At 41.5% G+C, this 16,318-nt stretch overlaps 1 protein-coding gene across 1 annotated transcript in view; it reads right to left on the bottom strand.

Annotated features, from left to right (window-relative positions):
- Positions 1–2,881: 2,881 nt before the first annotated feature.
- Positions 2,882–16,318, bottom strand: part of LOC118965371 (swi5-dependent recombination DNA repair protein 1 homolog) — a 29,323-nt gene continuing 15,886 nt past the window's right edge. The window contains exon 2 of the mRNA XM_036984465.1: positions 2,882–3,351. Within this exon, the coding sequence (XP_036840360.1) occupies positions 2,882–3,351 (470 nt within the window). The remainder of the gene's footprint in view (positions 3,352–16,318) is intronic.

Raw genomic sequence — 16,318 nt, 5'->3', positions numbered from 1 at the left:
CTCCCGCTGGGTTGAAAACAGGGTAGAAGACAATGGTGCAGCAACCTCCGAGGACAGTGGGGGAGAATCTGTTTGATGCCTGGATTGGGCTTCCCAAAGCCAAAGAAGCCCCATTCACCATAGACCGCTGCCTTCCATTAGGCTTACAGTGGGTGTTGTGTTTCCATTTCTGGATAGCAGGAAGGGAGACGTTGGCATCCGCTTAGTCCTCTAGAAGCGTCGGTCCTGCTACGTTTTTCACAGGCAGGTGAGCAATCTCTGTTAAGCAATGGCCAGTCAGTCAAAGACTGTCAGAGGTCATAATTGAACTGTGACTTAGCAGGAAGTCTTTCATTCATTCAAAACGCATGATATCAAGACAGGTTATCTCTGGGGTAGAACATGAAGTGTATGGAGATAAAATAACTGAGTGGTTGGTGTACGTCGACTGACACGTATGGATGGAGTAAAGAAATTCACTTCGTACATACTTTAGTTCTTTGATGGAGAGTCACTCCCATCTTAGTTAGGCTTTCATGAGATCTAACTAAGATGGGGGGAGATTCTCCGTCGAAGAACTTAAGTATGGATGAAGTGAATTTCTTTACTCCCTGTAAGAGCCATGGTGCATAAACTCCTTCAGTGTCATAAGTGCAAAAGATTTGGTCATGCAGACGGGAAGAATATTGAATGCCAGCTGAGGTTATATTTTGCAATTGTGGGAGGAAAATATGCTTCCTAATTCCTGGATTGTCCTGTTAAGTTTGAAAGAGACAGAGGTGGCAAGAGTAAGGAGTGGCCAGAGTGTCTCTTATCTGGAGGCAGTGAGAAGAGACAAGGGACTGGCTAGCGTGTCTCCTATCTGGAGGCAGTGAGAAGAGACAAAGGACTGGCTAGCGTGTAGCCTATCTGGAGGCAGTGAGAAGAGACAAAGGACTGGCTAGCGTGTCTCCTATCTGGAGGCAGTGAGAAGAGACAAAGGACTGGCTAGAGTGTCTCCTATCTGGAGGCAGTGAGAAGAGACAAAGGACTGGCCAGAGTGTCTCCTATCTGGAGGCAATGAGAAGAGACAAAGGACTGGCTAGCGTGTCTCCTATCTGGAGGCAGTTAGAAGAGACAAAGAACTGGCTAGCGTGTAGCCTATCTGGAGGCAGTGAGATGAGACAAAGGACTGGACAGCGTGTCTCCTATCTGGAGGCAGTGAGAAGAGACAAAGGACTGGCTAGTGTGTCTCCTATCTGGAGGCAGTGAGAAGAGACAAAGGACTGGCTAGCGTGTAGCCTATCTGGAGGCAGTGAGAAGAGACAAAGGACTGGCTAGAGTTTATAATAGAGCTTGCATCAGTGAACGTTTCTCGAATGAGGGATCCTGATGTATATGGCATGTTAAAAATGGTGGACTTTATATCGTTTATGCAATGGTCATAAACTGCACAGTGCAAATGGGAAATACATCTGGGAAAATTGTTGCTTCATTGTGAGCGTATGCTGAACATTTATTTTATTTATTTTATTTACATTACAGCCGAGAAATGTCAAGCCATCCTGTCGAAGAATGATCCGCCCTTACATGCCCCTGAGCCAGTAGGGATGTGATTTGATTTGGACAGTGACTGAAGGAGTGAGATGGTTTTTAAAATGTATTTTTGTTTCTTCTTTTTATCGTTTTCTACCCCCTCACAGTGGGTGGCAGAAATACACCCAATCGGTTGTAGTTTGGCCAATAAACCTTGAAGAAGGTCAAGACATCTTTTAAGTAATTTTTCTCCTGTTTTGTGCCTTGGAAAAGGGTTGCTTGTAAGTTTTCACAATGTTTATCACTTACTACATACAAGTGTGTATTTAATTAGTTTACATTTCATATACCTTATATAGGGGAGAGCGAGGTATGTTGTCACACTTTCTAACATTTACTGGGCAAAGTACATCACAATGGTATAAATGTCATACAAAATGAAAGAAGGATGTCTTGGGCACATATGTTGTATTCATTACATCTTCATATCTTATTTCAGTAGGGAGTTAAATCGTTAAATAGAGAGTGTGCACTTGTGACCATTTGCCCCATCAGCAGGTACATTGTCACACTACGTCTGGTAAGCTGTCACATTGGATTATCAACAAATCAGAACACAACTAAATTAATTGTGAATATTGTTTTTAATTTCAAATTCAAAACCAAAATTCAACTTCATTAAAATAAACTCAAAATAAAAACAATCATGCCTAGAGAATCTGGCAAATCGTGCCTTTCAATCAAAACGATAATGTTGGCAGAGCACACGTTCATTAAGTGTCACGACCACTTTACTTTGAACTTTGAAATCGAACGTTCGCTGGCGTGCACATAGATCCACGGTGGAGTCGGAATAGAATGGAATGGAATGCTGCAGATAACTTGCTTAAACGTTTAACGTCTTAACAAAATAGATGTGGTGTTTAAATACACTAATGCACAGTTTTGTAACAGCCAATACAATCTGCATCCGTATCTGACTAATCGGACTCATCTTCAGAGTCACAGTTCTGGCACGCAAATTGCCTGGCTGGAGGTGCAAGCATCACGGGCCCATTTGTTGCATCTCACACACTTCGCCCAAGTCTCCTTTGGAAGGCTGTTTAAAAAATGGCTCCACACAGACGAGGCAGACTCACTCCTCTTCAGCTGATGATGACTCTTCTAAGATTTTTGATTTTATTTTTTTAGCTGCCTTGTTCTTTGCAGATCCAGATTTGGATTCCCCCAGTGCTTCCGTTTCTTCGGAAACAGCCTTTTGCTAGACGTTGCCTTTATTCTATATCATTTCTAGGGCCTGCTTCACTAGTGTGTCAGTTAGAAGTGCTGTTTTGCGTGGTTGTCTTCCATTGTTAGCTGATTTTCGGGGGCCAGCTTTTGGATATGGCTAGATGTCCTCTGGAGTTGGTAGTCCACAGCTAGCAATGGCATTACTGGGCAAGGGTGAGCTGGTGCTGGCATAAGAACTGGGCAGGTCCGTGTCTGAGCTCATGCTATGCAGGGCTGGAATGGTGCTGGGGCCTAGCCAGGCAGGGTTGGTGCTGGGGCCTGGCCAGGCAGGGTTGGTGCTGGGGTTTGGCAGGGTTGGTGCTGGGTCCTGGCAGGGTTGGTGCTGGGGCCTGGTAGGTTGGTGCTGGGGCCTGGCAGGTTGGTGCTGGGACCTAGCAGGGTTGGTTCTGGGGCGTGGCAGGTTTGTGCTGGAGCTGGTAGGTTGGTGCTGGGGCCTGGCAGGTTGGTGCTGGGACCTAGCAGGGTTGGTGCTGGGGCCTGGCAGGTTGGTGCTGGGGCTGGCAGGTTGGTGCTGGGGCTGGCAGGTTGGTGCTGGAGCTGGTAGGTTGGTGCTGGGGCCTGGCAGGGCTGGAATGTTGCTGGGGCCTGGCAGGTTGGTGCTGGGGCCTGGCAGGTCGGTGCTGGAGCTGGTAGGTTGGTGCTGGAGCCTGTCAGGTTTGGAATGCTGCTGGGGCCTGGCGGGTTGGTGCTTGGGCCTGGTAGGGTTGGGTTCTGAATGGGGCCTGGTAGGGTTGGGTTCTGAATGGGGCCTGGTAGGGTTGGGTTCTGAATGGGGCGATCTGTAACGTAGGATGGCGCAAACTCTGTTTCCGGAAATACATCCCTGTTGTAAGAACCTGAGCAGAGCTGCAATTCCTGTCAAAATGTCAAACATATAAAACAATTAAAGAGTGTCATTTCCCCAAATGTTTCAAAGTTTCAAAGTCCTCTCTGATGAGAATAGGCTACCCGTCCTGTTGGGGGAAGACGCAAAGAGCTGTGGGTTGGCAGCGCCCTACATTGATGCCTGCCATAAGATGAGGGCCAATGTCTGACAGACTAACCAACTTGCACACGTCCTCTATAATAACTATGCCATTGTTATTGTCCATTGTATGGTATTTTTACACTTGATTATTGTTATTACTGATTGACAGTCTTGATTAATATTAATTTTTAATTATGTTAATATTGTACATTTATCACTTAATCTCCAAAGTACTCTTTGGCAATATGTGCTGTACATTGTTGCGCCATGCCTATAAAGTTAATTGAATTGAGAGAGAGAGAGAGAGAGAGAGAGAGAGCGAGAGAGAGAGAGAGAGAGAGAGAGAGAGAGAGAGAGAGAGAGATAAGAGCACTTCCAGGAACCTAATGAGAAGAGCAGCAGTAACAATGTGTCTGTCTCAAACGGCTTTCTATTCTCTACATTAATAGTGCATTGCTTTTGACCAGAGCACTATGAGCCCAGGTCAAAAATAGTACACAACATACAGAAGGCAATTGGGTGCAATTTACAAGCCACAACTAGCTATAACATGCTGGTGGCTATGCTAAAGCTACACTGCAACTGGAACGGATTCTTTAATAAAACAGGAGCTAGCAGCATCATGCTGAATTTTGAAAGTGAAAGGAAGACCGGGCTTTGAAGACTGGCTAGGTTGTGATACGCCATTTCAACGCACCTAATTATGCCAAACAAGTGGGTGCAGGCTGAGTCCCTAATGGTACCCTATTACCTATGTAGTGCACTACTTTTGACCAGGGCCCATAGAGCTGCCATTTGGAACAGGGTGTTATCTGGAACACAGGGAGACTTAGCAGCTTTGCATATTGCATCCTTAAGTCTTTTTTTCTCTCTCTATCTCTTCCCAGGTTTTTCTTGTGGAGTTATGGAAGCAGAGAAATAATATGACAGTATATTGGCAAATATCACATGAAAGATTCTAAATATGTTTAAAGCAACACATACTGTTCTGCCCCCTGAGTGTGACTAATATAAATTTGACAGATAGCAAATATGCTCCAGAGAAAGTCAGACGCAGTGTAAAGTTAAATGGTTCTCTTTATCTTCATTTTCTCCAAAGAATTAATTGTAAAATTGAAACCTAATACAAAAGGATCAAATTACACAATGTTACACAAGACGTTGCATTTTATTTGGTACAAAATAATAAACTTTCTCTTAATTACTGCTTAGAATGTGGCAATTCCTTGTCTAAATTACTCAAATTAGCCTTTGTTAGCATTATCATACTGTTATATAGCTAGCCAGCATGAAATGGATCTATAGATTAGCACACAATTAGCCATCTAACATTAGCCCCCCAATAAAAACTATATGTAAGGGAGAGCGAGGTAAGTTGTCACTCAGGTAAGTAGTCAAACTGTTCATACCTCCAACACTAAAGACGCTATATCAAAAATCCAATAGGTACTTTGTGACTACATGTTCTATGGTCAACTTCCTGTTCACATGTGGTCAAGGTCACTCTAATCTGAGCATTCATTTTTTACTTTTCCCCTTCAAAAGTAAAAAAAAAAATGGCTCTTTACATTTTATGCAAAAAAGCTTTGTTAGGTATGAATGTTCAAAATGATAATTTTACACTGAGTAGAAGAGACAATAAAGTATCTTTTGATACTTTAGCTGCAGTTCTATGTTGAGTTAACTTTGAGATTAAGACATCATTAGCACCCATGTCAGTTTGGGGCAAGTTGTCTCAATGACCTTGGGGCAAGTCTTCACATGTGACAACTTGTCCCAGTATACATAGACACATAGAACATGCTCAAAAAAACATTGTGATGTTGTGTAATCAGCTCTGATAATAGTATTAACTGTTACTGTAAATTGATTACTATAGACGCGGGTAGTTTAGACCAGGAGACATATCCCTGGACACAAGACAGGCTCTTGCGTGTGTGTGTGTGTCTACTCACACACTACATGCCTACTGTATGAAACAGAACATCCAAACACACACACTACTTCATATAGTGTCATGAATTTAGTGTGGTGTTATGAATTGCATTGTGGCAGCAAGGATAGTATACAGGGAGGTAGTCGTAATAAGCCTGTAATGAATATGTCATTAAAATTAGGAAATGTGTTTTTGAAGGAAAGAAAGAAAGAAAGAAAGAAAGAAAGAAAGAAAGAAAGAAAGAAAGAAAGAAAGAAAGAAAGAAAGAAAGAAAGAAAGAAAGAAAGAAAGGAAGGAAGGAAGGAAGGAAGGAAGGAAGGAAGGAAGGAAGGAAGGAAGGAAGGAAGGAAGGAAGGAAGGAAGGAAGGAAGGAAGGAAGGAAGGAAGGAAGGAAGGAAGGAAGGAAGGATAAAAGAAAGACAGAGATTGGCAGCACACCACCTGGCATAATGTTAAATGCAGTGAGGCAGGTGAAGTTGCATAACAAATCAATCAGGAGTACAGCAAAGGATTTTGACATAAATTATCGTTCTCTGACTCCGTATTGTCAAAAGGTTACTGGAGAAGAAGTTGAAAGTCAGACAGCCACAACCAACAACAGTGGTTGGCTATTGTTGAAGGAATTTAATTCCTCTGTTTTAATTCCCAATTAAAATTAAACACTCTGTCAATTCATAAGAATTTGTAAGACCCTTATTTTATAGGAATGGACAGAGCCCAGTCTTAAAAGTCAAGTAACAGCCTTTATTCAAGAGAGTACTGAGTACACACACATTTTACCACAAGTTATAAACTGAAAATGACGTCAGCGTTTTCCAAATGTTCCGTCTCTTCTTGACACTGGCTCTCAAGCCTTCCCTCCTCGCCTAGAGCCAAGGTCAGCCAGTGTAGATGAGCATTCTAGTCAGTCTGGAGATATAGTTCATTCATTTGTACCAAGGAACAGACCGTCATTGTTCTAAACTCTTGACCACATTCACACACACATTATTTTCAGTACTGGGATCAAGAAAGAAAACTCATACATACACAGTAACATTTAGTATTCTGATTAGTACATATACAGTAACATAATAGTATTCTGATTAATACACCCTGATTGAAATGTATACATAATTAGTCATTATGGATAAAAAATTCCCTTAACAGCTATACAAACCCACTGCAGGTTTTTTCACCTGATTCGGAGATGCAGCTTGTTCAGTATATTTCTAGGTTAGTCTTGGTCTGTCGCCAAGTGATTTCAGAAGACCTGCCCACCTGTTTGCTTTGGCACACCAGCTGAAGTTCCCACCAACGTAGGCAGAAAAAGAAAAGGACATCTCGGAGTGGTTTACAGGCTTCTTAAAGTGGCTCCCAACGCTGTCGCTGAGAAAGCCAGAGGCAACTAGCCTTGCCAGGGCAAGTAGCTTCAAAAGAAAAAATGTTGATGTTCCTTTCTTCGACAGTGTAGCGTAAGTGCTACAGAGATATCAGTTTGGACCTGGAGACATACGGAATGTCGATGAAACTGGGGTGACCACTGTACATACAGTAAACCTGAGAAATAATAGAAAACTAAAATATGTAATAATAATATAAATAATAAATACCAGGGGTTGGATCGGAAATCATGTTATTATTTTATACTAGGTGTGTCCAAACTTGTCACTGGTACTGTATATTTCCAAAGGAACACACGTCCTTTTCTGTCAGCACAAGTTTTTTTTTTTTTTTCAATTTTAACCAAATGTGATATTTACCAATTTTGAAGGGATCAATTAGATGTTGTAGTTCAGATTTGTACCAATTTATCCTCCAGAGCCTCAATTGACAGAGATTTGTTTCTCTGATGTCACAATTACCTCTTTGTAATATGTGGGACAGTGAGTGACAATGTCTGCCTTACACCGTGTCTCCTGCAGAACGATGACATCAACATCCTTCAGATTATTATTTTTTTTAACTCCAGTGCTAAACTTTTCATTCCCCAGGTTGATGAGTTTAGGCCCTGAATGTTCCACATGCTAACTAAAAGCGATTTCATATTGCAAAAAGAAAGAATAGCCCAGTCAAAAATACTGTAACTACTAACTACTGAGTAGTTAAGAGTGAAAAACAGGATAACAGAAATACAGTAACTACTGACTACTGATCTGTTCAGAGAGATAAACAGGATAACAGAAATACAGTAATTACTGACTACTGATCTGTTCAGAGAGATAAACAGTATAACAGAAATACAGTAACTACTGACTACTGATCTGTTCAGAGAGATAAACAGGATAACAGAAAACATCTGTTCTCTTTTTCTTTTTTCCTTCTTCTTATTCATGAAACAAGTAAACTTTAAGTACAATAGCTGTGTGTGTGTGTGTGTGTGTGTGGGGGGGGGGGGTTGACCTATTGTGTGGGTCTCAAATTGAATCGAATTTAATTTGTCAAATGCGCCGAATACAACAGGTCCAGCACCTTACAGTGAAATGCTTACTTACAAGCCCTTAACCAACAATGTTTTAAGAAGTTTAGAAAATAAATACAAATAAGTGTTAGGTAAAAAATAGACCATTAAAGTAAACAGCAGCAGTAAAATGACAAGCGAGGCTATATGCAGGGGGTACTGGTACAGAGTCAATGTGGAGGCTATATACAGGGGGTACCGGTACAGAGTCAATGTGAAGGCTATATACAGGGGGTACCGGTACAGAGTCAATGTGGAGGCTATATGCAGGGGGTACCGGTACAGAGTCAATGTGGAGGCTATATACAGGGGGTACCGGTACCGAGTCAATGTAGAGGCTATATACAGGGGGTACCGGTACCGAGTCAATGTGGAGGTTAAATACAGGGGGTATCGGTACAGAGTCAATGTGGAGGCTATATACAGGGGGTACCGGTACCGAGTCAATGTAGAGGCTATATACAGGGGGTACCGGTACCGAGTCAATGTGGAGGTTATTTACAGGGGTATCGGTACAGAGTCAATGTGGAGGCTATATACAGGGGGTACCGGTACAGAGTCAATGTGGAGGTTATATACAGGGGGTACCGGTACAGAGTCAATGTGGAGGTTATATACAGGGGGTACCGGTACAGAGTCAATGTGGAGGCTATATACAGGGGGTACCGGTACAGAGTCAATGTGGAGGCTATATACAGGGGGTACCGGTACAGAGTCAATGTGGAGGCTATATACAGGGGGTACCGCTACCGAGTCAATGTGGAGGCTATATACAGGGGGTACCGGTACCGAGTCAATGTGGAGGTTATATGCAGGGGGTACCGGTACCGAGTCAATGTGGAGGTTATATACAGGGTGTACCGGTACAGAGTCAATGTGGAGACTATATACAGGGGGTACCGGTACCGAGTCAATGTGGAGGCTATATACAGGGGGTACCAGTACAGAGTCAGTGTGGAGGCTATATACAGGGGGTACCGGTACAGAGTCAATGTGGAGGCTATATACAGGGGGTACCGGTACAGAGTCAATGTGGAGGCTATATACAGGGGGTACCGGTACAGAGTCAATGTGGAGGCTATATGCAGGGGTTACCGGTACAGAGTCAATGTGGAGGCTATGTACAGCGGGTACCGGTACCGAGTCAATGTAGAGGCTATATACAGGGGGTACCGGTACCGAGTCAATGTGGAGGTTATATGCAGGGGGTACCGGTACCGAGTCAATGTGGAGGTTATATACAGGGGGTATCGGTACAGAGTCAATGTGGAGGCTATATACAGGGGGTACCGGTACAGAGTCAATGTGGAGGTTATATACAGGGGGTACCGGTACAGAGTCAATGTGGAGGTTATATACAGGGGGTACCGGTACAGAGTCAATGTGGAGGCTATATACAGGGGGTACCGGTACAGAGTCAATGTGGAGGCTATATACAGGGGGTACCGGTACAGAGTCAATGTGGAGGCTATATACAGGGGGTACCGGTACCGAGTCAATGTGGAGGCTATATACAGGGGGTACCGGTACCGAGTCAATGTGGAGGTTATATGCAGGGGGTACCGGTACCGAGTCAATGTGGAGGTTATGTACAGGGGGTACCGGTACAGATTCAATGTGGAGGCTATATACAGGGGGAACCGGTACAGAGTCAATGTGGAGGCTATATACAGGGGGTACCGGCACAGAGTCAATGTGGAGGCTATATACAGGGGGAACCGGTACAGAGTCAACGGTTGGTATAGGTAATCGAGGTAATATGTACGTGTAGGTAGAGTTAAAGTGACTATGCATAGATAATAAACAGAGAGTAGCAACAGCGTAAAAATGGAAGAAAAAAAAAAAATTAGTCTGGGTAGCCCTTTGATTAGCTGTTCAGGAGAGGGCAGCCTCACTGCCTTGGACCATGACAGTGGCATTTTGGTACACGCGTGCCGTCAGAAACCTGTTTTCATGGTCCTTCCCTTGCTGATGCCTTTCTTTGTCGTATAGCTGAAATGTCTGGTTACGGTCGTATGCCAGGCAGTAGTGTGTTCTGTGTAAAATAACAGGTTTGTCACAGTCCTGTTGTGTGCGCAGTCGGCAAACACAGTTTGCGGGGTTCTCCCTCTGAATTCTGTTTTTAAAATGGATTCTTCCCTTCTCTGATTTGATTTCTGCCGGATATTCAATAGAAAGGGGGGGAAAGTCTCTCTGTCTCCTGTCACGCCCTGGCCTTAGTATTTTGTGTTTTCTTTATTATTGTGGTCAGGCCAGGGTGTGACATGGGTGATTTATGTGTTTGTCTTGTCTAGGGGTTTTGTAGATTGATGGGGTTGTGTTCAGTGTACTATTCTAGGTAAGTCTATGGTTGCCTAGAGTGGTTCTCAATCAGAGGCAGGTGTTTATCGTTGTCTCTGATTGGGAACCATATTTAGGCAGCCATATTCTTTGGGTGTTTCGTGGGTGATGTTTCCTGTCTCTGTGTTTTGCACCAGTTAGGACTGTTTTGGTTTTTTCCACGGTTTCTTATTTTGTATCTGTATTTTGTTCACGTTATCATCTTTATTAAAGATGTTCAACCATAACCACGCTGCATTTTGGTCCTCCTCTCCTTCCCAGGATGAAAACCGTAACATCTCCGCTGCTGCTGTTGGTGTTGTTAGGGCTGCCTCAGTGGTCACGTTGCTATGGTTACCGCCCATAAACAGCTGGCGCTAGCTAGTAAATTTATTGACAAATTTAAACTTAGCTTTCTAGCACGATTTCAAATTGCTCTTTCATCTGACACTCTGCCAATCTTTTCTTCTTGTGTTGATCTTCAGTTGTACAAATTGATTACCTACAGTATATTTAAGCGATAATGCCAGAAAAGCTGGTGTTTTGAGGTTATACTGGCATGGGTGTTGTTAGGCCCGAGACAAAGTCGACAAATAACATTTGATTTGATTTGAGGAACAAGGTATATCGTTGGACAGGTACTGTAGCTACAGCCTGCTTGTGTTATATTGACTATTTTAATGCTATTGTCCAATCGTACTATAGCTCCTACTTCATTGTGCTGAATGGGATGTGTCTGTTTCTGACTTTGAATTATACATTCCTGCTAATGTAAACATTGCTAACAGATTGTTGATATAGTATAAACATGTTATTAAAAGTATCCCAACTCAATATCCTAACCCTAACCCCTGCCTGCAAACCGTTGAGAAAAAGACAAGTTGAGTAACATAATGTCCTTGATGTCTTACCTCAATCTGCATCCTGTTAGTCTGCTTCCACACATAGGCCTGCTTCCCAAATGGCATCCTATTCCCTACATAGTGCCCCCATAGGGCTCTGGTCAAAAGTAGTGCACTGTATAGGGAATATGGTGACATTTGAGATTCACACATACTGTATACTCGGAGTCAATTATATGTGAGGGAGATCTCTTTGAGGATTTATGAAAGAGATTCCTGCATTAATCTCCTTTTGAAAACTCTCGGTTGAAATGTGAGGTGTGATCATGTTGTTTGATGACTAATATAAGTTGTGCAGAGATGAGATGAAAGGAGTCAGAGAGTGGTGAGTAATATGTACCATGGGTTGTGTCTCAAACGCGCCCCCTTTTCCCTATACATTACACTACTTTTGACCAGAGACCTATGGCGCTAAGTGCACTATATAGGCAATAGGGTGTGACTTGGGACTCACCTTTTTTGGTATTCATGAACACAGACCATGCATCGCCATGATCCATGCACGTCATTTAAGATCTTAACATTTCTATCACGGTACATGTTTCTCTACATATACAGAGAGAGTGAAACTCATTGACTTGTTTGTACTTGAAACCAGTCGTCATATTAGTCATCTCCTTTTGCTGTTTAGAATTGAGTCTAGTGACATTACATAAAGTACGATTTTGGGTCAATTCGAAATGATGTAACTCAAATTGTGAAGTGATTTGAATTTAAAATTAAAACATGGGAAAATGTTTTCAATAAATACATTTTTTAGATATTTTAGAAAACGGATGACATTTGTTCAACTTTGTTAATTCCCTGAATGTTTTATTTTTTATTTAACCTTTTATTTAACTAGGCAAGTCAGTTGAGAACAAATTATTATTTACAATTGACGGCCTACCAAAAGGTAAAAGGCCTCCTGTGGCGATGGGGGCTGATGTAAAAAAAATGTAAAATACAAAATATAATATAGGACAAAACACACATCACGACAAGAGATTTGACCTTCTTTAGTTCAAATTGACCCCAACGCTGCACTGTTCATATCTGATAACTGTATAGCGGTGTTGCCTTAGATGAAATGATGGAAACTCAGCTTGTTAAGAGACATAGAGCTTCCGTTATTTTATTGATCGCCTTTAACAATAGGAGAACACACACTACAGAACAAAGGGAGAGGGATATACTGAACTTCAAATCAAATTTATTTTATATAGCCCTTCGTACATCAGCTGATATCTCAAAGTGCTGTACAGAAACCCAGCCTAAAACCCACAAACAGCAAGCAATGCAGGTGTAGAAGCACTTGTCTTATATCTAAGGCCCAGCCCGGCCCTGAGGTATAGCATCTCCTATAGCATGGTCTTTCTTTCACTCAATCACCATAGCAACCTCAGCTATTTCAGTATTGTTTATAGGGTTATACTCATTGTGTTATTTTAAACCACATGTCACTATTCACGTTAATCCAACCAATTAACATGTTAACTATGCGTAATACACTCTGCAGACCTTTTGCCAAGTGTGCTGGTGATATCCCATAATGGATGTTGTACTGACAACAATGGGAAAAAAATATCACTTATTCTCTTTTACCTCAGAATAATGGTAGAAATAGTATTTGCACAAAGTCTTTATTCCCTTTGCCTTGAGTAATGGCTTTGTCATAAATTGATTGAGGTGTACAAATGGAGCGTAAAGAATTGCAATTCTACAGAGTTCAGCAGGACTTGCTGGGTGATCATTAATTTGTGTTAGGAAGATTCAAGAATGCCAGATGATTCTATCTGTATTAGTGTGTAACGGAACTACTGTGAGGTCATTAATCTGGTTTTTGGTTGCAACAAGATGTTTCATCCTACATCTATTAATAATGCTTACAATCCTGTGACAATTACGTCACTTCGCGGGAAGCTATGATGGGAAGAACACGTGATCGTTCAAACCTGTTAGACATTGTAGAATGTTTCAATGAATGGAATTTTCACTCGCTTGTGTTTTACAAGCCACATTCTGCAGTATCTAAGTTTAACTGAGGAACGTGTGGGAAACTAACTGTCGGGGGTAAATTGACAGTTCCGCTTTCCTGTTCCTCTCTTTCCTCAGAGAAAGAACATAGGTCTCTCTCTCTCTCTCTCTCTCTGTCAACATAGAAGAATTAAAACATTTACCTATCGTAAGTCTTATCCCTAACCCTGCGAAACAACGATGCCCCCTCACAAATAAACATATTTGTCGGAGTTGATGGAGATGGAAACCAAGTTAACAGTGTTAAACCCACTCATCACCAGCTGTAATTTCCCACTAATTCCTATCACTGGCCTGACGTGGATGGAAGAGAGAAAAGACAAAGCGGGCCATTATCAGGTGAGCTGTGATGGAACATTACACAGACGGACCTGCAGTGGGGCTCTGGAGGCCCCAGGCGGCTCTAGCCATCTGCCACTGTGTCACTATACCGCACGATGAATGGACTGGGAAGTGGGCATTATATTTCTAAGAAGGTAGATAGTTTAGAAGGCTATGCTTAAATGGAGATTCTTCAACCTTAGAGTAAATGTGTTGGGTGCTGACCTCTGTTGTTTAATTTAGAATTGTTGTGTAATTAGTTAGAGTGGTGGGATTGTAGTGGTGAAGTTAAGGCTCCCTTGCAAAGTGGGAAGTAAGCATTTATTTATTTTATTAGCTAGCTAAGGAAGGTGGAGCTGAAGGTGATAGTCCACTCCTAGAATTGTTTTTTATGAAACTCTCAACAATTTGGCAAAAGCCTATGTTCTATCAGTGGGGGAAAAAAAATAAAATTCTCCCATGATTTAACTTCCAAGTGGTCCGTCTGTGGTTCTTGTCACTGGAGATAGGAAATGTTATAGTGTGTTATCCTCTAACACTTTTAAAACAATGATCTGCACTCCAGATGTCTAAATCAGCCAATAGTTGATATGGGACTGCTTCTCTAGAACACACCCCTCCATTTATATCGTCATGGCAACGTATATATTTCACTTAGATGTGCTCAACCTAAACAGTGTACTGAATTATTTAACTCAGTTTCTACTTCAAGTACCATCTCACATACTGTCATTGACTTTGGTGTTATTGTGTGCAGCTACGTTTTTTGACCTAACTAGCTAGCCAGCCCAGAGAGTGTGTGTTGCATTGTGGGTTTTGTAGTCGACTAGAGCTGCAACAGATTTCCACAGTGATTTTCACGTTGCTTCCACCTTGTTATAACGATAAAATGTAGCATTTGTTCACCCAAAAATATTGTTTTCACATATTAGTGTCATTAAACTGTGTTGAACACTGTTATTCATTGGAATGAGTGGTTTGGGATGGATTATCCCTTTAAATTAGCGATTTTTCAACCTTAGAGTAGAGCTGCTTATTGCTGTAGTTGAATCCACAGCAGAATGCTATAGCTTGCTCACTATAGCTCCAAAATGAATATGAAATATTTCCCCTCAGTGTGATTTCAGTAATGCTCTCTCAGAAATTGAGGACTAGAGAGGAGCCCTCAAGTATTTAATTGTGTATTTTATCATCTATTTGAAGCATCAGTAACATTTCTATTTACACAAAAAAAAATAGTTAAGTGAAATATTAGCTTTTTTCTGAAGCCGAAAAAGTAGGGAAATTCTAAATCTAATTGGACCTACTGTATGCACTAAAAAGGCTTTTCAGCAAACACATGTCGACACCTGCTAAAATACTTGAACCGAACAGATCTACTTTACTTCAACAACAGAGTACTTACATTGGATGGGTTGTTTAGGATTCAAACCTTCTCTCAGACAGCCTAATATAGACTGGTAGAGTAGGGTTAGCCCATTCATGTACTTGGTAATGTAATTGTGTTTTTTTTCATGTAAAGCATAATCCCACTCTAAATACTTTGTTCCCCGGACAGAGATTAAGCTGCAGAACTATTCTGTGTCCGTGAAACCGTTCCTTAACCCTACATGTGACCTAGCCTCGCGAAAAGGCCTACTCAGATGGGAAATGGACAATTTCGTTGACAGCATTTGAACACATTTTGAAGCTCTACATGGTTTATGTTATAAACAATGGAGTAATGAAACCTTATTTTATTGGAAAGGGTCAATCTGCGATTGCTACATCAATTGTTTTGACTTTTAATTATTTACACACACCCATGGATTCTTGAAGAATATAAACTTATGATAAATTCCTCGTGAGATTAGTTCAATAGTTGTACCCCATCAGAACCCAAAATATATGCTTGTTCAACATTTTTTTTTGTTTGTAAACAGTGTAATTGTAAACACTGTTAGCCTCTGAATATGATTAAAATTGTAATTCTGTGTTACATTTCTCCACCCACAATTCCTCAGCTTTTTTACCAAAACAGTGGCAGGATGTTGTTGTTTGCTTAACTGCTTATGGGTATGTATTTTTATTAACCTTTATTTAGCTAGGCAAGTCAGTTAAGAACAAATTCTTATTTTCAATGACAGCGGGTTAACTGCCTGTTCAGGGGCAGAATGACAGATTTGTACTTTGTCAGCTCGGAGGTTTGAACTTGCAACCTTCCGGTTAGTGGTCCAATGCTCTAACCACTAGGCTACCCTGCCGCCCAAGATTATGACCAGTGAACAGATTCCCAGATTGCAGATTGTATATCTGTGATGGGGGTAACCCTACTCTACCAGTATGCATTAGGCTGTTTGAGAGAAGGTTTGAATCCTAATTAACCCATCCAATGTGAGTACATCGGTTGTTGAAGTACAGTAGATCAATACATTTACAGTACTCTAGCAGGTGCCATTGTTTGTTTGCTAAAAAGCCTTGTTAGTGCATAGGTCAAATTTGCTTTTTCTCTTCAGACAAAACCTAATATTTCACTTTAAAACATTGTTTTTTGTATTAAGTTTTTAGATTATCTCACCCATGGACACACAATACCCCATAAAGATTAAGTGAAAACATGTTTTTAGACATTTTTGCAAATGTATTGGAAATGA

Source organism: Oncorhynchus mykiss, chromosome 7 (assembly GCF_013265735.2).
Source record: "Oncorhynchus mykiss isolate Arlee chromosome 7, USDA_OmykA_1.1, whole genome shotgun sequence".
In the NCBI taxonomy this organism is placed as follows: domain Eukaryota; kingdom Metazoa; phylum Chordata; class Actinopteri; order Salmoniformes; family Salmonidae; genus Oncorhynchus; species Oncorhynchus mykiss.
Note: the sequence above shows the minus strand (reverse complement) of the source record. Positions and strands in the feature narration are given on the sequence as shown.